The following is a 23,199-nucleotide window of genomic DNA, read 5'->3' as shown; positions in this document are numbered from 1 at the left end:
TGAGCCGAAGGCAGATGCTTTAACCCACTAAGCCACCCAGGGACTCCTAAACAATAAATAAATTTTAAAATTCTAAAAAGAGGGGTGCCTGGGTTAAAGTGCTGGGGCGGAGGGAGAGAATTCCAAGTAGGTTCTGTACGCAGCCCAGCACAGGGCTCCCGTCTCAAAACCCTGAGAGTATGACCTGAGCTGAAACCAAGAAGCAGTTTGCTTAACTGACTGAGCCACCCAGGTGTCCCTCCCTGAACACTTTTATTTTCCTTAAAAATTTTATTTATTTATTTGACAGAGATCACAAGTAGGCAGAGAGGCAGACAGAGAGAGAAGGGGAAGCAGTCTCCCTGCTGAGCAGAGAACCTGATTTGGGGCTTGATCCCAGGACCCTGGTATCATGACCTGAGCTGAAGACAGAGGCTTAACCCACTGAGCCACCCAGGCATCCCCTTCCCTGAGCATTTTAAAATCCAATATTTTTTTAAAATATTTTATTTATTTGTTTGGCAGACAGAGATCACAAGTAGGCAGAGAGAGAGGAAGGGAAGCAGGCTCCCTGCTGAGCAGAGAGCCCGATGGGGGGCTCGATCCCAGGACCCTGGGACCATGACCTGAGCCGAAGGCAGAGGCTTAACCCACTGAGCCACTCAGGCGCCCCAAAAATCCAATATTTTTTTTATCATGATTTTAAGTAGCTACAAATAATGTGATTTCTGACATAAATAGTGGAAATGTAACATCACTCTTTTAAGAGAGTCCAGATGAAATTAGTAACATAGTATCAACTTCTCAAAAGACACTTGTGGATGGGTCTTTAGAACAGGACATTTTTAACCCTTACTCTTTCTCCCACGCTAGTATTTATGTTATAACTGACTGTATGGGATTTTGTTCTAGTGGACTATACTTAAGATCTCTATAACCATAAATCTCTAAATAATTCAAAAGTTCTTTTGGATTGAACTTTCTAATTTTTTTTTTTTTAAGGTTTTATTTATCTGACAGAGACACAGAAAGCAAGGGAACATAATTCGGTGGAATGGGAGTGGGAGAGAGAGAAGCAGGCTTCCTGCTGAACAGGGGATACGATGCAGGGTTCCATCCCAGGACCCTGGGATCATGACCTGAGCTAAAGGCAGATGCCCAACGACTGAGCCACCCAGGCACTCCTGCATTGAGCTTTTTAAAAAAAATTTTATAAATATCACCACATAATCGATCAATATCAGTATGTTAACAAATATCCGAATGGAACAAAGCAAAATTTTCTTGTAAACATCTCTTCTAATTACATGGCTAAAACTTTATTAATCTGTGGGGGAGAGGTTCTATCTTTTTTTTGGATCTGGGAAGATAACTGAGAAAGGAGAGGCAGAAACCACGAGTAGAACCATAGCATTGAGGTGGGTTGCGTTTAGAAAAGAACATAGGGAATTGAAGATCTGGTTGTTGATTTCCCCAGAACTAAGCCTCTTCACCCCCTGGAAGGTTACCCTGAGATACTCAGCACCATTTTGAAGATCATGTTCCTGTGATAAACTTGACCTGTAAAACACTTAATATTTCTACTTGCTACTGAATTTACAGCTAATCTTTATCTTTAGCATTTTAATGAACATACTATTTTGTTAAATTTTGGTTTTTTTTCCAGTTAACATCCAGGGTTATATTAGTTTAAGGTGCACAGTATAGCCTTTCAAAACTTGGCATCTAACACCCAGCCCTCCTCACACCAGTGAACTCCTCAACCCGCACCACCCATTTAACCCATCAGCCTGCCCTCTCCTCTCAGGGAGCCATCAGTTTGTGATAAAATAATCTGGATTTATTTTTAGAATCTGAGGCCAACATTAAAATAAACTCATTGCAGTAACACCAGTTTTCTGCTTCTAGGTTTGTCTTTGTGAAAAGTACTTACCATCTTTTAAAAATGGAATGTGGCGCACAACGGGGGAGGGTAGTCAATGTGTCTGAATATTCAGACATCCAAAGAGCATGCTGAATTTGTATTGCCTTTTAGTGTTTTTAAGTTTTTTAAAAGATTTTATTTATTTAACAGAGAGAAAGACAGTGAGAGAGGGAACAAAAGCAAGGGGAGTGGGAGAGGGAGAAGGAGGCTTCCCGCTGAGCAGGGAGCCTGATGTGAGGCTTGATCCCAAGACCCTGAGCCCCCCCAGGCGCCCCTGCCTCTTAGTGTTTTAGGTCTCTGTTACAGTACCTTAAGTGTGGGGGCGCCTGGTTGGATCAGTTAGTTGGGCATCTGACTCGTGATCTCAACTCAGGGTCATCAGTTAAAGTCCCGTGTTGGGCTCCACACTGGGTGTGGACCCACTTAAAAAATAAATTAAAAAATAATAAAAGAATAAGCATCTTAAATGTGTATTGTGGGAGTTGTGTTCTGTGGCCCTCCCCCTGTCCCTCTCCTGCAAAGCATGGACCAACAAAAGGCATTCTAATTTCGTTACCTTTCGTTTCTCCACCTCAGCAGAACCTTCTAAGTCCCAGACACGTAAACCCAAGTGTGGCAAAGGAACTCACTGCTCTCGAAATGCGTATATGTTGGTATATAGACTACAAACTCAAGAAAAACCCACCACAGCTATTCAGGTACCAGGTGAGCCATTTTCCAAGAATCCATAAGGCAAATACTGTAAAATATCATGCTTACAGGTCAATGACAGGAAATTACTCCTTTTGTCAAAATCGGTTCGTTGCATATGGTAAATGTTGGTAAAAGTAGATATAGACACAGATTTGCTTTAAAGTAGTGAGTTTTGGGGCATCTGGGTAGCTCAGTTGGTTTAGCATCTGACTCCATTTCAGCTTGGGTCTTGATCTCAGGGTCATGAGGTGGAACCCCACGTAGGGCTCCATGCTCGCATGGAACCTACTTAATAAAAATAAAATAATGAGTTTTGGGGGCACCTGTCTGGCTTAGTTGATGTTGTGTTGTGGGTTTGAACCCTACGTTGGGTGTAGAGATTATTTAAATATTTGTTTATTTGAGATAGCATTGCGTGGGCCCGGGGGGTGTCCACTCATGAAAGGGGGAAGGACAGGGGGAGAGAATCTTAAAGCAGACTCTGCTGAGCAAGAAGGTCAGTCTCATAACCCATGAGGTCATGACCTAAGCTGAAACCAGGAGGCACACGCTTAACCAACTATGCCACCCAGGCACCCCAAGAATGAATTCTTTAAGAAAAAAAAGTGGTGAGTTTTCAAAATAAAGGAGCCTTTAACAGAGTGATTTCACTGACCCCTCCCCTCGCAAAGAAAAGCAAAAACAGTTTAAATTCTATAGGTAAGCAAAGCATTATTTATTTATGAAAAGAATTTATTTATTTGACAGACAGATCACAAGTAGGCAGAGAGGCAGGTGGGGGAGGAGGGGAAGCTGGCTCCCCGCTGAGCAGAGAGCTGATGCAGGGCTCTATACCAGGACCCTGAGATCATGACCTGAGCCAAAGGCAGAGAGATGCCCAACCCACTGAGCCCCCCAGGCACCCTGCAAAGCATGTATTTAAAGAGCTATTTAGTTTTACTTGGTTTAAATCAGCCATTATGATTTACTTGGTTTAATTTGTAAAGCATGCAAATATGTTTTAGCCACTTTTAATTAATTTTTATGGGTTTTTAAAAAGGAACAGTTGAAGGCTGCTTCGCTGACTCAGGTGGTAGGGCCTGCGACTCTTGATCTCAGGGTGGTGATTTTGAGCGGCATGTTGGGCATAGAGCCTACTTAATTAAAAAAAGAAGAAGAAGAAGAAGAGTTGCTACTGGCCCGAGGACCGTCCTCAGTTGTTATTTTACGTAATTCTGTCTGTGCTCTGTGGCATCCTCAGTTCCGAGTGGTACTTTCTGAGCCATTTGTTGGCTCCAGTTGGCTGGTGACGTGGAGAACCAGGTCGGGCATCAGCCAGTATTATTCTAGTGGCTCATGGAAGTTTTACTTTCGCCTTCAGGTGGACGTCTGTCCCAATAAGGGAGACTTCAGGAGGAAATTGCCACCAGAATCCTAGCCAGTATTTGGTATAGTTCAGAGATCCGTGTGTTTCTTTGTCTTTGAAAACAGGAAAACCTAATTTTTTTCTGTTTTCTGTTTGGAAAGCCTTTCTTCAAGAGCTGGTAGATCGCGATAATTCCAAATTTGAGGAGTGGTGTATTGAAATGGCCGAGATGCGCAAGCAGAGCGTGGACAAAGGAAAAGCTAAACACGAAGAGGTTAAGGAGCTGTACCAAAGGTTACCTGCTGGAGCTGGTCTGTAAGATATTCTGGGACAGCACTGTTGCCATGACGTGCCTTGTCTCTTTCATGTTCGCAGATGTATATGAACAAACGTTCCCCCAACCTTTTCCTTTACCCTACTCGTGCCGCTGAAGTGCTGCAGAATTACTGTGTAAACCAGCAACAGTGTGATGTGTAGCATTCCTTAGAATTTTCATTTATCATGTACTTTAAGAACGGGAAGCTCTTAATAAATTACAAGGTTTAGGTCAGCGCTCTGTGTATATATAAGTCTTACAGACGTTTTTGTTTTGTAAGATACTAATTTGTTCTTAACAAAAGATCTGATTGGATAACTATGGAAGCAACTGACTGTTGATTCCTTGCACAGTGTGTGCCCTGGCCATATTAACCGGCACTCTTTTCTATGAATACTATTTTTATGATACAGGTAGACTGATCTGAAATTTTAATATCAAATATTCTGCCAAGAATAGGAGAGCTTTCTGCTGACCCCTCATTTCTTAAGAATTATCCCACATGAGCCAGCTCATCCCTTTACTGTGTATGTTTAATGCAAGTTTACCTAGTGTAGTGCCTTAGAAAGAAAATCCCAACTTTCCCAGGCTACTGTGCCACCAGTAATGATACGCTATCTTTGTCGTTTCATAGACAGAATTCCCCATGCCCAGTTCCTGCGTAAAGGAGAGGCAATTCAATCCTAATTTTAGAAAATAAATACTCAAGCATAATTGTATTTGTGGTTTTGTCTTTTTCATATCTTAATTTTCTATTACTGGTATAACTTTAAACAAAAGATAATTATAAATTGCTAAATCTGTAAGAATAGCTCTTAAAAGTTCTTTCTGAACTATATCTTACTTGATTCTGACCTTTCTTTGTAACCTGCTACTCTCACTCTGTCCCAAGGGTTGGGATGATTCTAAAGTGCTAGACTGACCTTATTTTACTGGAAATTATTTGGAAATGAATATGATTCAAATCTCTAAATTTATTCAAAAAAGTTGAGACCTAGAAATCTATTTTTGAACTGTATTCCCCAGTTTCCTGCTTTCACTGGACGAGAGACTGGGACTGACTGAATCTAAAGTAAAATGCCGTTTTTGAACCACTCTTTAAAACTGCTGCATCACCCAAAGATTGGATGTGTCAGGTTAACACTTGTGCTTAATACTTGGGCTTCTCTTGGCTGTTTTCGTTTAGTCTAGAAGAACCTGTGCTTACGTTCTTAGAATATGGCTCTTTATCAGTACTTTTGCAAATTATGAACTTTATGATTTTTTTTTCCCATTTGCAGTAAACGTACATGGTAGAAAATCTATGTTATGCTAAGATGTTGAAAAATCCCAAAGCAGATGACCATGGTTTTGTGCTGCCAATCCAAGTCTTTGCTAAGCATTTTCTGAATCCTACCTGTGTTTGCAAACCTATTTAAAGAAGAGTCACTTACCTAAAATACAAGCCTCATTGGGAACACAAACCCTTTGGCCCTTTTTATTAAAATAAATTACCTCTAAATAATCAAATTTTATCTCTAGGTGGAGTGTTCCAAATATTTTTGATGTCACAGTTTTTCCTGGACTTTTTTTTTTTATATAACTCCCCCAAAGAAAATGTCTAATGTTCAATCCAGCATTAAAAAAAAAGGTTAGAAGTAACTTTTAACCAAAATGTACATTTTCTGTAGTAAATATTTTAACAAATGCTTTCCTGTTTGGCTAAATGCTGAGATTTTAAACACTGGTATCTCTACCTTGGCAAATAGAGGTCTCATTCCTTTTTGGGATGAAAGTGTTGCTCAGGTGCTTTTCTGGATCACAAGTCATAAAGAACTTGCCATGAGTCTTTGTCTAGAGTGGAAGCATCTGTAGTTTAAAAACTTTATAGCAAATCTGCCTTAACCTTGAGACTTGAGCTCGACCCTGATCCCAGGGATACTCTTGGCAGAGATTGATACAGTTCTTTATAGTAACAGTGATTGAAAACGAGAGAAAGAGAGACCTATGACCGCAGTTCCTCTTCTCCCATGGGTCCTCCAGCATACTAAAACTGGTGCCCTGAATCTAGAAAATGGCCAGAATTAATAATACAGTATTACATCAGAATCCCTGGCCTGCTCTCTTCCTCCTCTTACTATAAAATCAGATATGATTTTTCTGATCTTAATATCTTACATTTAATTCATATGAAACTGCTCAAAACCAGAATATGCTTCACTTGGACATTTTCTGTGGGACTCTGGTAGGGGATCAGAGCACGGTGTCTTGAATAGACTGCCTTTGAGCCTCGTTGTTGTCGTACGGGTCAGGGGTATGGCCGTCCTGGACCTTGAATCCTGTCAGACAGCCCTTGGGCAGGCGTGCTTTGTGCACATGCAGTTTTCCTAGATTGCCGTTCTTGTGAGGGTGAGATCCTTACTGCATTCTTCAGTTAGTCATAGCACGTGTCGTCTGCTCTTCTGGGAAATGAGAACACCTGCCAAATTATTCTGGAATGTGGCTCTGTGTCACAGTTGTGTTTTCCCTCCTTTGATGGCTTTTAGATCAATACAAATTTTAATCTATGTGACTGTATTTGGGAAAAGAAGAGATACGCTAAAACGTTCACTTTCCTTTCTTGGATAGAGATCATTTGTCTTTGCATTCTTAAGATACCCAGTGTACTCTGTCCCTGGCAGATGCAACGTGATAAATGGCAAATAAAATTGGGAGGGATTTTAAATTTAATGAATGGCACCATCATATATTGTAAAGTGCCACGACCATGTAATCTATACTGAATGTTAAGGTCTCCTCTTTATATATATTTTGTGAATGTATGATTAACTTTTCTATATCTCTTTTCTTCCAAAAAGCTCAAAATGCTTCACTTATCTTATCTTTTACATTCAACAACATCCCTGTGAGGTAGGTAGAAGGCAGGTATTATTACCTTCATTTTACAAATAAAAGACCTAAAGCATAGAGAGTTTAAGTGACTTGCTCAAGTTCAGTTCCTTGGTGGCAGAACTTGGATTAGACCTTGGTCTCAACTTGCAGTCATGAGCTCTTTCTCTGTAGTGGCATTAGGGATGACCAGTCAGAAGGCTCTTAGTTGACAATGTACAGTCTTAGCATAAATAAGGGATGTGACGATGCTGAGTTCTGTTTTTGTAAAAATTGAAACGTGTCAAACTAATCTGGAGATGGAAATTGGTTTTCTAGACCTGTAGTATAAAAGTGGTCAAAATGGGCTTTGAGTTGAATTGTCTATTCCCTCAGATCTCATCAGTAGTAGTACATAATACAAATACGTAAATTCAATCTCTGTATGTTTTCTTCTATGTTTTATGCTGGGACTCACTGGAGATCTTTGTAAGTAATCAAAGCTGGTCCTTTGTCTTTAATTTTGACTTTTAGGGAACTCATGGACTCAGTTTTCCCAAACGAAAATTCAGTTTGAGGTGGTTTGGTTTTATCTTAATTTTTGCAACTTCAAAATCAGTAACAATTCAATTCTAGTGAACTTCATCCTGAAATTTGTTTAAAATAGCTTAGTTTTTTGAGATAATATAATAATGTAACAAATAGCTCATGATATGGTTTGGGGTGGGGAAATCAAGTACGTTATAATTGACAGTGTCCTCTTGGATGAAGAAAAATTCAGCGGTTGAAACAGGCTTTTATAAACCGTTACAGCTGATGAGGTTAATCTCTAACTTAAAACTCAGATGTTTCATTTTCAGTTCCACACGTATATCACATATTGGTGAAAAGTGTTCATGAAAATCATTTATGAAATAAACATGATAGGGAATAAGGTTATGTGATTTACGAGCTGGCGTGGAGCATGGCTTTGTAGTTAACCATCCTGGGTGTCCTGATCAGAGCTCTGCTGTGCTGTCAAGCAAGACACTTCTCTCTGTGGATGCCTCTTTTGTAGAATGTGGTTAATAATACCAGCCGATCTCATAGGGCACTGTGCCAACTCGTCCCTATCGTGCACAGCTCCTTGAACCAGAAGAGGGGTAGTTAAATGGAGCTTTGTGTCGTGGTCCCCAAACATTTCCCCTGAACAGTGTTGCTTCTGATTCTGCTAACTTTGGACAGAGTTTGCATTGTCTTTTGAGGAATACGAATGTATCACTTAGTCAAAAAATGGTAAAAATACATAGACTCTTTCCTTTCTTCCTCAGAGCCCTATGAATTTGTCTCTCTCGAGTGGCTGCAGAAGTGGTTGGATGAATCAACACCCACCAAACCTATCGATAATCACGCTTGCCTGTGTTCCCACGACAAGCTTCACCCTGACAAGATCTCAATTATGAAGAGAATATCGGAATACGCAGCTGACATTTTCTATAGTCGATACGGGGGAGGACCAAGACTCACTGGTAATTCAGGGTGTCTTCTCTGCTTACGAAGTAATTCATGAAGTCCTCACCCTATGGTGTCTGTGATCATCTGACTCAGATTGTGCCAGCCGGTCCGAATGTTCTGTATACTTTGCAGAAAGGATTGGCTAAAGATAGAAGTTATGTAGCAGTATACCTCACTTTTCATTGACAGAATTTCCTTCTTCTGAGAAAACCATCTGGTAGTATTTTGTTACTTTGTTCAGTACTCTTCAGGTACTTGAACTTTGGTCTGGTTGATTGCACATCTACTTAGATGGTTATTTAGCATGCGAATGGAAGCTGCTTGATTCTGCTTTGACTATAGAGCTGTATGTAACGACATAGTATCCGTAGTCTGTTTGGTTCTGGTTGTCTCTCCTCAAAACATTTTATTTTTATCAGCAACATAAGCCCCACCTTCACCCTATAGGTGAGTCTACGAAAACGAAATTGCGTGATCACGCTCCCTCCTTTTCCTAAATTAAGTGCTGTTCTCTGAATGTGTACAACTTACTGCATAAAAACTGGTATTTAACTGCGTGGCCCAGGCCTTCTCTTGTACACATCTGGAGTTTTGCTTTCTAAATCTGTTTTTGATTCATGATCAGTGAACTGAGCAGTGATAAGCTCTTTCAGAGAATCACATCTCATAGAATTCCTACAACTGTGAGTTTTAAACTGGTCTTTGGTGGGTTTTTTTCCCCTTTAGTGTTCTGTGCTTTGAAGTGTCCCAATATTTCATACTCACATGAAGCTCTCAATTAACGTTACATAGGTCCCAGAAATGTTGTCTCCCCCCAACTTAGAGCCTCAATTATTTAACTCTAGTCTCATAAAATATGTGTCTAAACCTTGTAGAATATTATACTTGATGGCATAGGCTATTTTAGCATATTACAACGTTTCAGCTCTCATGTTCTTTGTTTATGCCGATACGAGTTTTGCTGTCTTGAAATCTGTACCACCTAAATAATTCAGGCCATAGATCAGCTTTCCCTATTGTCAAAACTTGTGACTTTGCTTTAGAATTCTGTGTCCTGTGAAGTCCTGACACTTTACCTGTGCGCAAACAGACTTCATTTGCTGTCCCTCTCTCCCACCTCTAGTGAAAGCCCTGTGTAAGGAGTGTGTGGTAGAACGCTGTCGTGTATTGCGTCTGAAGAGCCAACTGAATGAAGATTATAAAACCGTGAATAATCTGCTGAAGGCAACGGTCAAGGGGTATGTTGCACAGCGTATACTGTTGACGGTAAACCGAAATAGTTGTAAGAGGGAACAACCAAATGGCTTGTGACTTATAGACAATAGTAGTTAGGATTTTTTGTTTTTTTTTGTTTTTTGGGGTTTTTTTAAGATTTTATTTATTTATTTGACAGAGAGAAATCACAAGTAGGCAGAGAGGCAGGCAGGGAGAGAGAGGGAAGCAGGCTCTCTGCTGAGCAGAGAGCCCGATGCGGGACTCGATCCCAGGACTCTGAGATCATGACCTGAGCCGAAGGCAGTGGCTTAACCCACTGAGCCACCCAGGCGCCCCAGTAGTTAGGGTTTTTGAAGAAAGAGGAGTAATGATGTGGATGACAGGGAGGTTAGACTGTGCAGTGATCGCCACTGTGGCTGCGATGAACAAAGGTGAGTCACCCAGCCTTTGTGACTGTATTCCATTCATCAGAAAGGTAGAAGCAGAGGTACGGATCTGAGGTCCAACCAGACCAAGGCAGTGTGTTAGTGCATGTTCAGGTGTGGAGGTGTCCCTCTAGAGAGGCCGGAGTGTGTTAAATGGTACCCAGAGGAGCATCCTTGGCAGAAAAACCCAGCGCCACTCCCTAGCAGACCTCTGGACCCAGGAACCAATAAACTCAGGTGGCATTTATTAATGGTGCTTATTATGGCTAGGTTTAACTTATGTTCTATATTTTCCAAATAAAGAGTAACCTAGTTTGCAATTTTTGGTCATTCTCCAGATAGCCTCATGACTCCATGGATGTGTGTATGTGAGGACCTGTATGTATGCTTGAAGGCCCGGCTGTATGTATTTTGGGGTAGTAGTCAAGGGAAAGAAAGTAGCTCATTGGGTTGTGTTTGGTGTGAATGTAATTGAGGAAGCAGGTAAGACTTGGGATAGAAACAGAATCTGAGATACCTGCATTTCAGTAGTGAAGAGTGAAAATGGCCAAAACATGGGACTGGTTTAAAAATTGTGTGGATGGGGATGCCTGGGTGGCTCAGTAAGTTAAGCCGCTGCCTTTGGCTCTAGGTCATGATCCCAGAGTCCTGGGATCAAGTCCCGCATCAGGCTCCTTGCTCAGCAGGGAGCCTGCTTCCCTCTCTGCCTCTGCCTACTTGCGCTAGCTCTCTTCTCTCTCTGACAAATAAATAAATAAAATCTTTAAAAAGAGGTGGATGGTAGCAAATTTCGAATGTTTGTAATTCATTTTCATTCATGACCTTTACATGTAAAGGGGGGAGGGCATTAGGAAATGTTACTTGCATGATTTCACATGGTCTCTCTTCCGCAGCAGTGATGGATTTTGGGTAGGGAAATCCTCCCTGCGCAGTTGGCGTCAGCTTGCTCTTGAACAACTAGATGAACAAGACGGTGATGTAGACCAAAGCAATGGGAAAATGAACGGCAACACCTTGAACAAAGGTAACGTGAAAATCTTTGTCGGTGGTCTTGTGGGCGGCACCGCAGAATTCCCACCTGTGCAATTTCAGAAGCCATTTTTATTAAACCAGAAGCACTCAAGTGTCTCAGAACAAATAAAAAGATTGTTTAAGTTATACTGAAGTTGAGCAAGGGCACAGCAGCTCACGCGAGGAGTTCTGTGTGCCCTGGCATCCTTTTTCCTCTTGGTCGCTCTAGTTAATCACAGGCAAAATTCTTTTTAATTCTACTCCAGACTAAAATTTTTAAGAAAGGTGAGTCTGCTGCCAGTCGCATAGGATATTGTCAGCTCAGTATGTTTGGTTATAGATTATCTGCCCCACTTACAGGCTGCCTTTGGCAAATAAAGTGACCCTGTACTTCTGCATTTTTTCATCCAGGAGAGAAGGCAGCTTATGAATAGTATTTTCTTAATAAATTCTACTGAGTTTTCTGAAGCTATGCTTTCAAGTAGGAAATTATGTTAATATAGGTCAACCACTAAATTGAATTTTATAATCAGTGTTTTGTAAGATACAAGGGGAATTAAGGCTCTAAAAATTATTCGTAGGTTTAAATTGGAAGCTACTGGTTTGATCAGTGTGTTCAGGCACAGTTAGTGACCCTTAAGCAGTTGTCTCACCTCGTTCTCTTATCCAATTATTAGGATCACATACACAGATTTTTTTAAATTATCTTTTAATATTCGTAGCCTTTTTATTGAAATATTCTGAATTTCTGAATATTCTGGCTCTTCCCATATCACTACCTTTTAATTTTTTGTATATTTTATTTTAATAAATGGACTAGGATTATTTTTTTGAAGGAAGTTAACACACAGTGTTTTATTATTGTCAGGTGTACAACACAGTAATTCAGCAACTCTTACTTTATAAAAAATAAAATCCTCAAAGCCGCTATTTGTTTCAGGCTGTGACTTTTAATGTTTTTGGATTCGACCTTTTTTGAAAACCCTCTTTTTAGTAGCATCATGTGACACTGTGTTAAATATTTACTTGATGCTCTTTTAAACTTCTTTATGTGTTCGTGGTCTTTTTTTTTTTTTTTTTTAAAGCTTTTAAGTAATCTCAGCACCTAACAGGGCTCAAAATCAAAACCCAGAGATCAAGTCACACACTCCAGCAACCGAGCCAGCCAGGCACCCGAGTGATTGTTCCTTTTAAGTAAAGTCAGGTGCCATAATAGGCAGTATCTTGATGTTGGCCTAGCTTAAAAATAGTTTTCATGTTGGTTTGAGAGTAATATGCTTCTCTTCTCCCCCTTCCTCCATTCAGAGATTTTAAGAGCTTGAAGCAGAGCAGAAGGTACAAAGTAAAATCTGGAAGCCTTTCTACAAATTTAATCACTATAAATGGGGTTTTCTTTTGTCTTTTAGTAATGGCAGTCCTGTAGGTGCAGTCGTGCATTTTCCTCTATTAGAATATATGGCTCTTCTTATTTAGTGGCTGAAGGAATCCATACATTATTGTATGGATGTATTCTATTTATTTAACTGATTTTTTTTTCAGTTTTGTACAATTAATATATAAGAACAGATAAAGTGAGCATCCTTACATATGCTTGTACCTACATCTTTGCATAAATTCCCAGAAATGGTTGGATCAGAGAATTATAACCATTTATAATAGCCATGTACTGATACGTATTGGTAAATTTTCTCCAGAAAGTATATATGGGCTTGTTTTTCCATGCTTTTATCAACATGAACAATAAACCTTTCACATGAGCTAATACTAGTCTGATACATGAAAAATGACTTAGCAGTGTCAGGGGTTTGCCTTTCAAAATTACCATCGAGATCAACCATGGTCCTTTATTTAAGAAGTTCTTGTTGTGTTTGTGATAGAGTGTCCTTCCTATGCCTGTTTTTTTACTGAGCTTTTTAATGGTTAGTAAATATTCTTTAAATGTCTTATGTACTTAAACTAAAACCCATGGATAACTATTCTAATCTCCTTAGACTTAAGACTTTTTATGTGACCGTGTAACTGGTATACACAACTACAAATTCACGGTGACACAGTGTAGACAGATAGGAAAAATGAATATTGGAAGAGAAATGGTAACGGGAAAAGCTCAGTTGTTAATATATATTTTTCATGTTAAAGGTTAAGTCCTTATTTCTCATTAGTCTTCTGAAGCTTTCTGTTCAACCCCTGAAAGAATAGGTGGGTGAAAATGACATGACATGTAGGTGATTAACTTGGTTTATGATCCTGTATTCTGAATAGCTTGACTCGAATTAATGGAAGGATATGTAAAGTATTTTTCAATTTGAAAAAAGGAACATTTTCTTGCATAATATAAATCTTGAAAAAAGGAAAACTGCCATTCAGATATTTTTCTTTCCTTTTAAGGGAAAGAAATATAACACTTCCTAACAGTAGCAGGTAGGAATCACTTGGGTCTAATTTTCAGAATGTTTTAAGTTTTCTTTGTTCAAAATTGTGCCCAGTCATATCTCTCTGCTACTTTGAACTTCAAATATAACAGCCAGAGTGGTTATTATCTGTATTTCTTTTGATTAGATGAATCAAAAGAAGAAAGAAAAGAAGAGGAGGAGGAATTAAATTTTAATGAAGACATTCTTTGTCCACATGGTAAGCCAGAAGCATGCGTCTTCCCTTGCTTGTCTGATATTAGCATATCATAAATGTGTTCAGAGTTTTGCCGCATTTCTTAAGGGTTAGGCCCAGACATGGCAGTCAGGATGGAGCGCTGGCTTTCTAGCCTGCACTTGGTCTTACCCTGTTTAATGGTTAGCTTCTTGCTTCCTGTTTTCCCGCTAGTACCCCCTTATATCTTCTGCTCTTTCCTTGCAAGAAATTTAAAAAAAAAAAAAGCAAAATAGGATTTTCCCATATTTAGAAAAGAAACTTTTTTGCCACTTGCCACATTGAAGGACTATCTGAGTTAAAAGGAAGAATTTCAGTTATGTCCCATGACTGTGAGTCTTTGCTCTACTTGAACATTTTCACAAGTGTTTATACATTTTAATATTATCAGGGCTATTTCTGGTTTCATTTCATTTTCATTTAATGACCAGCTGCCGTGTGCTGTGTACTCCTAATAATAATTTCCAGGTTTTTATTTATCCTGTGTATTTGGTTGCGTATTATTTTTCTTAAGGAGTGCTCATTTCTAGTAAGTAACTTTTTGCAAGGGACTGATTGTATATGAGACACGGTTTTCCATTCTGTTAGCTCTGTGAAAGTCAAACAGGCATTTGCTTCTCAAAGCCATTTATGCATAAGTGTCCGCACCTCCCACCCCATCCCTGACTGTATCCAGCTCTTACCAGTTCATTATGTACCAATGCATGGTATCTCAGCGCCTACCCGCATGCACACGAGTCCTTTTATATCCGGAGTCCTTGAGGACATTAGTGATTATAGTCGTCACTCAAATGATACTTGTGTCCTGGCCATTTGGACATTGTTGCACTGTACTTCACTGAGTCGTTGAAGGACTGTGCTTACTTGTTCATTGGCCATACAGCTGGGAGGGGAAGTCATCTTGGGGTGTGGATTTGCGTCTCGTGGGGAGGGCCACAAGCCCATTTTTCCTTCCTGTCCCATCACCTTGCCTCCCAGTTGGCCCTGCTTACACTGGAGGAGCGCACAGGAGGAACACAGATGCAAAGAGGACACGACCTTGTGTGTGGTTGGCAGGTTGAGTAGGTAGAAGAAGGTGAAGTGAATAGCCAAGAGTACATCAGTTGTTCTCGTGACGCTTTCATACCAGCTTTTCTTTTCCCTTAAGCATCACAGCAAGGATGCAGACAGTGGGGTACGTTCCTCCCTTCTGAGAGTTGAGGCCTCTGCGACACAACGCTGACTTTCCTGCTCGGTGCCTCCCTGCTGTTTGAAACAGTGTCAGAACTCAGACTGTCATCTTACCCCTCGTTTCACTGACTTTTGCTCAGTCTTCCCACCTCTTGTCTCATCTTGTCATTTCAGCATCACAGTTGTGACAAAAAGCATGGCAGAGCTGAATGTGATTTCAGGACTTGTGCTATACTCCTCAGCTGAAAATTTGAGCACAAGAGGTGGTTTTTAGGTCTTCAGCCTGATCTCAACTCGTGGCTATATTTTATCTTGAATTTGATTTTATTATTTTTTTACGTAAGTTGTACTTTCAGCAAGGGCTTGAACCCACGACTGTGAGATCAAGACTCGCGTGCTCTACCCGCTGACCCAGCCAGGCACCCCTACATACTCTAGTAGTTTTTTTTTTTTTAAAGATTTTATTTATTATTTATTTGGCAGAGAGAGATCACAAGTAGGCAGAGAGGCAGGCAGAGAGAGAGGAGGAAGCAGGCTCCCCGCTGAGCAGAGAGCCCGGTGCGGGACTCGATCCCAGGACCCTGAGATCATGACCTGAGCTGAAGGCAGCGGGCTTAACCCACTGAGCCACCCAGGCGCCCTCTCTAGTAGTTTAAAAGGATAGTTCTCAGCGATTGTTTTTGTGGACCTCACTTTTTAGTGTACTGTGTGTCTGTGGGACCCAGGTTTTCAGGTGCAGGATATTGGACCTTACTTAGAAACCCACTTCACCTATTCGGTTTATATTAAAGCTCATTCGTGGTGGTAGTAGAACACTACTGGTAGTAAGAGGGTAGTGCACAGGAACTGAATGTTGACCGTTTGTCCGTTAGTTTTTTGTTGTTGTTGTTGTTTTATTTTGTTTTTTGTCTGTTAGTTTCGTAAGGGTATAGATACTAACTCATTTAGCCTCTACAGCAACCGTGAGTGGTCAGTATTAGTATTACTGTCACATCCGTGATACTCACGAGTAAGTAAACTGAGTCACAAAGAGGCGAGAATTATCTGCTGGAGGTCCTCACCCTTGAGAGGTAGTTTTGCAAAGGCTAGGTATATAATTGTTGGAAATTATTTTCTGTCAAAACCCGGAAGGAATTGCATCTTACAGTGTACCATTTGTCCAAAGCCATTCTTTGTAGGTTACCTTTTTTTCTTTCATTTCTGGCAGCTTGTATGATTTTTGTCTCCAGCGTTGTGACCTCTCACCTCAACCCGCCTCCGTGTGGGCCCGACCTCCTCTGTTTTGTGAGATGCTCTCTGGGTGCTGTGCGTGTGGCTGAGGCTGGTGATGATAAGCTTTGCTGTTGGGAGGCCTCTGGCTGGCCTCTTGCTCTGGGGAATTCCCACTGTTTGGGATCTGTTCTTAGGCTACTCAGATTTTCCATAAGTATCTTCCATCTTCCTGCTTGCAGAGTGCTGACTGGACTGTCAGAGCTCTGGGGTCGTGAGAGACAAGAGGGTTTGGGAGCCTCTGCCTTCTGTGTGGAAACACTTAACTCCATCTCAGTTCGTGCCCACATTCATCTGCGCACTTTGTTCCCCAGTGCAGGGGCCTGAGGCTGAGTGTTGTCAGAGAAGCCTGTGGTATTCTGTGGATAGAGTGGCTTAGAGCATGAGGAAGGGACTGAGAATTTACTGCCTCCTAAGTACAGACTTGCGGTCCATTTACCTGCTTTTTAATACCATCTGTGCTTCTGTGTGCTCCCAATTCCTGGGTCATTGGGGGCACTTCTGCAATGTAGTGAATCTGGTTACTTCCTGACTTTTGCCAATTTAAAATTCATTTTTCTTGTGTCCCATCGATTTCCTCTTAAGCTTCAAAACTTTTTGTTGGCACGGCTCCCGCAGTGTTTTCTTTATCCATCATCATGATTTTATAAATTTTTTAAAAAATCCCTTTACTCTGGAGGCGCCTAGGAGGCTCAGTCAGTTAAGCAAGTGTCCAACTCTTGGTTTTGGATCAGGTCATGATCTCAGGGTTGTGCATGCAGTAGGGAATCTCCTTAGGACTCTCCCCAGAGAGGGCTTACTCAGCCCCTCCCCCCACATGCGCATATGCCCACACACACAGACACTCTCTCTCAAATCCTTAGAATTAAAAAAAAAAAAAAAAGTCCCTTGGAGCACCTAGGTAGCTCAGTAGGTTAAAGCCTCTGCCTTCAGCTCAAGTCATGATCCCAGGGTCTTGGGATGGAGCCCCGCAACAGGCTCTCTGCTCAGCAGGGGACCTGCTTCCTCCTCTCTCTCTGCCTATTTGTGATCTTTGTCTGTCAAACAAACAAATAAATAAATAAATAAAAATCCCTTTACTCTGGTTTAATGTTGTGTTTTTTGTTTTGTTTTGTTTTTTTTTTTTTTTTAAAGATTTTATTTATTTATTTGACAGAGAGAGAGATCACAAGAAGGCAAAGAGGCAGGCAGAGAGAGAGGAGGAAGCAGGCTCGCTGCTGAGCAGAGAGCCTGATGCGGGGCTCGATCCCAGGACCCTGAGATCATGACCTGAGCCGAAGGCAGAGGCTTTAACCCACTGAGCCACCCAGGCGCCCTGGTTTAATGTTATTTAGGAGGCACTGAAAATCCAGTTTCAGAATTTTTTTTTTTATCTGGATGTCCTTATTGTGAATTTGCATATTTTTACTGTGAAATCCCAGAATATCTATAAAGACCTGTGTATATTTAATACATCAGAGATTTATGTGAGTTAATCACTGGATTATATTCCATTAGGAGATTTACTGCTGCCATAGAGTTCAGTATTTATTGTATATGCTATGTATGCATCAAGCTTTTTTACCCAGTTCATTTTGTATTTATTTAAGTGGATAACCTTTCTTCCCTTCTCCTTCCTTCCTTCCTTCCTTTCTTAGAGAGAGAGAGAGAGACAGCCAGAGAGGGAACACAAGCAGGGACAGTGGAAGAGGGAGAAGCAGACTTTCCATTGAGCAGGGAACCTGGTATAGGGCTTGATGCCAGGACCCCAGGATCATGACTTGAGCCAAAGACAGATGCTTAATGACTGAGCCACCTAGGCGCCCCAACCTTTTTTTTTTTTTTTTTTTTAAATAAAATTTATTTATTTGAGACAGTGTCTGCATGGTAATGAGCTGGGGGACGAGCAGAGAGAAGCAGACTCCCTGCTGAGCCAGAATTTCCCCCCAACCAACACCACCCCCCATGGGTGGTGGATCCCACCCAACATGGGGCTTGATCCCAGGACCCTGAAATCATGACCTGAACTGAAATCAAAAGGTGGACACTTGGGCACCTGGGTGGCTCAGTGGGTTAAGCTTCTGGGTGGCTCAGTGGGTTAAGCTTCTGCCTTCAGCTCAGGTCATGATCTCAGGGTCCTGGGATCGAGTCCCGCATCTGGCTCTCTGCTTGGCAGGGAACCTGCTTCCTCACCTCTCTCTCTGCCTGCCTCTCTACCTACTTATGATCTCGGTTTGTCAAATAAATAAAATCTTAAAAAAAAAAAAGATGGTCACATAACTGACTAAGCCACCCAGGCATCCCTAAACCTTTCTTATTGCAAAATTTGCTTTGCAGTTGGGCAGTTTAGACCTAGATTTTGTGGGTGAGGATATTTATACACAGTCTAAACTCATTGTTTACTAGATTCCTGTTTTTTACTGGAAGAATACTTGGGGATTAGGTTAACCAGTATATTTGGTGAATTTGATCTCTCATGGCTGATTTGATCTTGTGTTGAGAGATGTTGCTCCAGGATGAATTTCATTGATTGGCTTTTTCTTTTCAAATTTAGGAAAGTGATACTTATCACAGGATACAAGTCTAAAAATTCATATACTACAAGTAAAAGTTAGTGATTGTGAGGTCATAAGCAGGATTCAGATATGTGCAGTCATGCAGTTATTAAAATAATAGGACATGGGGTGCTTGGTGGCTCAGTTGTTAAGCATCTTCCTTGGGGTTGGGTTGTAATCCCAGGGTCCTGGGATGGAGCTCCCTGCTTGGTGGGAAGCTTGCTTCTCCCTCTCCCACTCCCCCTGCTTGTGTTCCCATTTCACTATGTCTCTGTCAAATAAATAAATAAAACCTTAAAAAAAAATGATAGGACACTAACTTTAGAAACATGGTAAGAAGTACAGGGGAGAGGACTTTGTTTATTCACTCAAACTGCAGTGAAGTGATTTATTAAAATAGTCTCCTGAATTCAGAAATAAATTTAGGTTGTTCTTTATACACATCCAGCATTGAAATGCCTCCCATCATAACTAGGGCAACATGTCCCCAGTGACAGGAAATCCCCTTAAAGTGTGTGTGTGTTTATATTACTGTTTCCTTTGTTCACATACCTCTTCTGAATCACGTACATGGTTCAGCACAAACGCAGCCTTCAGTCTTGTTGGGGGGAAGGCAAGAAAGAAACCAGTTTAAAATTATAATTGCTTTGGAGTTCTTTTAAATCAGATTGTGGAAATCTACTGTCATCTTTTTTATGACTGCATTATATTTCATCATAAAGATGTACTAAATTAGAATCCAGTAATCCAGTTAACCTTTTATTTTATTTTTTTAAAGATTTATTTATTTATTTGACAGACAGAGATCACAAGGCAGAGAAGCAGGCATAGAGAGAGGAGGAAGCAGGCTCTCCGCCAAGCAGAGAGCTGGATGTGGGGCTCCATCCCAGGACTCTGGGATCATGACCTGAGCTAAAAGCAGAGGCCCCACTGAGCTACCCAGGCGCCCCTCCAGATAACCTTTTAAAAAACTTCCCCAGTTGTCTGAGGATAGACATATTGGAATAGGTCTTCATGACCTCAGGAAATTTAAATCAACAACCTACTCAGAAAGAAGATTAATTTTTACAGTGTGACCTATTTGCTCTGATAATAAGTTCTCTAAAGCAATCTTTTCTTGGGGTTATTCAAAGCTCAGTGAGAGATAGAATGGAAGACGATGCATTTTAAGGTGTTAGAAATTTGGGGGTTTGGATGAGACAGACCTGAGGTCATATCCCAGCTGTGTTATAAACAATCCACGCTGGTGACTGGGTATATCAACTTCACTGATTGTGTTTATTTTATAGAACCTGTAAAGCAAAAAATGATGAGACAGTACTTTGAAAAGTTACTGGCTTTATTTTTCTTAGATATGGGGTAGAAACAAATGTATGGCTTTGAAAACCTAAAGATTTGGGGGGGGGGGTGTGTAATGACTACACCTAATAATGTAAGTGCAGTTCACTAATTGACCAGAGACAGCTGAAACAACAGGATGTAGAAACAGAAAAGGGCCGAGGGGTGGAGAAAGGCAGACAGGCCCCCTGAAAGCCTGACATGGGCCAGCAAGCAGTAAACTGATATGGGCCCTTAAGATTGGGAGTTGCTGCTGCCTGGGCGTTCCTGTGATGGGAAAAGAGGGAAAGGGGTGGTGCTGAGCATGTTCTCCTCTGGGTTTGTATTGTTTTTTAAGATGTATTTATTTCTTTCACAAAGAAAAGCAAGTGTGCAGGGGTAGGCAATGTGGAGAGAGAAAGAGAGCCTCTCCCCGCAGACTTCCTGCTGAGCCAGGAGCCTGGCATGGGACTCAGTCCCACGACCCATAAGATCATGACCGGAGCCAAAACCAAAAGTTGGAAGCTTACCTGACTGAACCACCCCAGCACTCAGTCCTCTGCTATTTTCAAAGATTCCCAGGAACTGGGGTGACAGCAGTAGTAAGAAAGCCAACTAGATTTTGACTGGAGATGGTTTTCTTCTTCAACTTGAGTTGATACGTAAGAGAATGGCTCTGGTAAGATTGGACCCAACCTTGGGCGCCTGGGTAGCTCAGTGGGTTAAGCCTCTGCCTTCAGCTCAGGTCATGATCTCAGGGTCCTGGGATCAAGTCCCGCATCGGGCTCTCTGCTCTGCAGGGAGACTACTTCCCTGCCTCTCTCCCTACTTGTGATTTCTCTGTCAAATAAATAAATAAATAAATAAACCTTTAAAAAAAAAAAAAATTGGACCCAATCTTGAAAATCCTATTTCTCCAGCCGGAGTGGGTGGAGGTAACTGTAGGCGAGTGGCGAGTGTGCCATTTGGATATGAGTGGAGGCACAGTGCTGTTGAACCACCCTGCTGGCAAAGGGTACCTCAATCCCCAGAAGGCCCTTTTCACTGCTCCCTTTACTGACAGGTAGAGAGATAGAGATGGGAAGTGCTTGGCTCTAGTCTTATACATTTGTGTGTGTTTTGTTTTGTTTTGTTTTTTGTTTTTTAATTGCCTGGTGTTTCAATCACAGACTTCGATTAAGGACATACAGGAATGGCTAGTTCTTCAGAATTAAGGATGAAATTTAAAGAGTTTTGAAACTAAGGAAAGAGTAAATTACAGGAAAGAAAAAAAGGAGGATCTACAAATTTTTTTTAGGTTGAAGGAGATTTGGGGGGCTCTATATTGATTTTTTTTTAACTCCCCCCAATATAATCTTTTTTTAACTTAGGGGAGTTATGCATATCTGAAAATGAAAGAAGACTTGTTTCTAAAGAGGCTTGGAGTAAACTGCAGCAGTATTTTCCAAAGGCTCCCGAGTTTCCAAGTTACAGAGAATGCTGTTCCCAGTGCAAGGTACTGAATGTGGTGCTGCCTCCTGTGGAAATCACATGTCGCCTCCCTGGATTGACTTTCCCGGGGAATTGACATTGTACTTCTGTGGGGGGAGTAGGGAGGAGGCATGTCCTGTGCTGTCAGCAGGGGGTGGTTGATTGCTTCTCGTTTCATTCTCTTACAGATTTTAGAAAGAGAAGGGGAAGAAAATGAAGCCTTACATAAGATGATTGCAAATGAGCAAAAGACTTCTCTTCCAAATTTGTTCCAGGATAAGAACAGACCGTGTCTCAGTAACTGGCCAGAGGTATAGTGATCCCCATAAAGTAGGATAGAATTCATTTTAACCTTTTAAAGGCACTTTGCAAATTCCTAATGAACTGTTTGGGAACAACCCAGAGCGCCTCTAATTCTCATTGTTTAGTTGTCTAATTGGAGGGTTTACCCTAGCTTGGCATTTCTTGGCAGAGAGCTATATTTGCATTATATGTATAAATCTTGAAACAGGAGAACGACAGCATATGGGAAAACATTTTCCCTAAAGATGTAGGTGAGTTAATGGACATTTGCATGTGATTCTCTTGTTCCAGGAAACGGATGTTCTATACATTGTGTCACAATTCTTCGTAGAAGAATGGCGAAAGTTTGTTAGGTACGGCCCCAAATTTGCTATTTCCTTTTCTTTTGTTGTTGATTCTGCTATTTTTAACAATTAGTAGGGGCTCCTGGGTGGCTCAGTCAGTTAAGCATCTCCCTTCAGCTCAGGCTGTGATTCCAGGCTCTTGGGATCGAGCCCCACATTGGCTCCCTGCTCAGCCAGGAGCTTGCTTCTTCCTCGCCTTCTGCCTGCCACTCTGCCTACTTGTACTCTCTCTAGCTCTCTGTCAAATAAATAAATAAAATCTTAAAAAAAAAAAAAAAAGAATTAATGGATTCTGATCACGGTACCTTTGATGGTTACTTTTTTAGCATGTACTAAAATTTTATTTTGTTGACAATTAAATACATTACAGATGTAAAAATAATTATCTTAAACCTCTTGAGTGGTTGTGGTAGTGATGTATATTGATCCTCCTTGTCTTGCTTGAGTAGAAAACCTACAAGATGTAGTCCTGTGTCGTCGGTTGGAAACAGCGCTCTTCTGTGCCCCCACGGGGGGCTCATGTTTACATTTGCTTCCATGACCAAAGAAGATTCTAAACTGTGAGTTTCTTCTCCTCATGTAATTTTTCTAGTGATTAATAATGAATGCTTAGGTAATTTTTATCTGACACAAGCAGTGTATATGAAGGATCTAGGCCTTTGCTGAAATGTGGGGTTTGTCCTTTCAAAAGCTCCACTAGAGTGAGCACTCCCCTTTAAAAAGGGGGTGTGGGGGGGGCAAGACTGCTTCCATAGAGCAGGCGAGAATCTGCCTGAAGCTGCCGTGCTCTTTGTGTCTACCTTGTCCTTCCCAGGGCCCCAGTCTTATTCTCCCAAGCTGCCAGTTCCAGTACTGCCTCTTCCAGCATCCCGTAATCACCAGGGGCTTGCTGGTCCT

At 41.2% G+C, this 23,199-nt stretch overlaps 1 protein-coding gene across 5 annotated transcripts in view; it reads left to right on the top strand.

Moving 5' to 3' along the window:
* Positions 1-23,199, top strand: part of USP48 (ubiquitin specific peptidase 48) — a 95,572-nt gene that overhangs the window by 47,131 nt on the left and 25,242 nt on the right. For 2 of the 5 annotated variants that reach the window (XM_059376566.1, XM_059376561.1), the window contains 10 exons: positions 2,480-2,608; positions 4,103-4,252; positions 8,415-8,612; positions 9,722-9,836; positions 11,132-11,262; positions 13,809-13,880; positions 21,556-21,680; positions 21,844-21,966; positions 22,250-22,311; positions 22,752-22,862. In XM_059376566.1, coding sequence (XP_059232549.1) covers positions 2,480-2,608; positions 4,103-4,252; positions 8,415-8,612; positions 9,722-9,836; positions 11,132-11,262; positions 13,809-13,880; positions 21,556-21,680; positions 21,844-21,966; positions 22,250-22,311; positions 22,752-22,862 — 1,216 coding nt within the window. The remainder of the gene's footprint in view (positions 1-2,479; positions 2,609-4,102; positions 4,253-8,414; positions 8,613-9,721; positions 9,837-11,131; positions 11,263-13,808; positions 13,881-21,555; positions 21,681-21,843; positions 21,967-22,249; positions 22,312-22,751; positions 22,863-23,199) is intronic. The other 3 variants (XM_059376565.1, XM_059376564.1, XM_059376563.1) reach the window with 3 other exon arrangements.

Source organism: Mustela nigripes, chromosome 14 (genome assembly GCF_022355385.1).
Source record: "Mustela nigripes isolate SB6536 chromosome 14, MUSNIG.SB6536, whole genome shotgun sequence".
In the NCBI taxonomy this organism is placed as follows: Eukaryota; Metazoa; Chordata; class Mammalia; order Carnivora; family Mustelidae; genus Mustela; species Mustela nigripes.
Note: the sequence above shows the minus strand (reverse complement) of the source record. Positions and strands in the feature narration are given on the sequence as shown.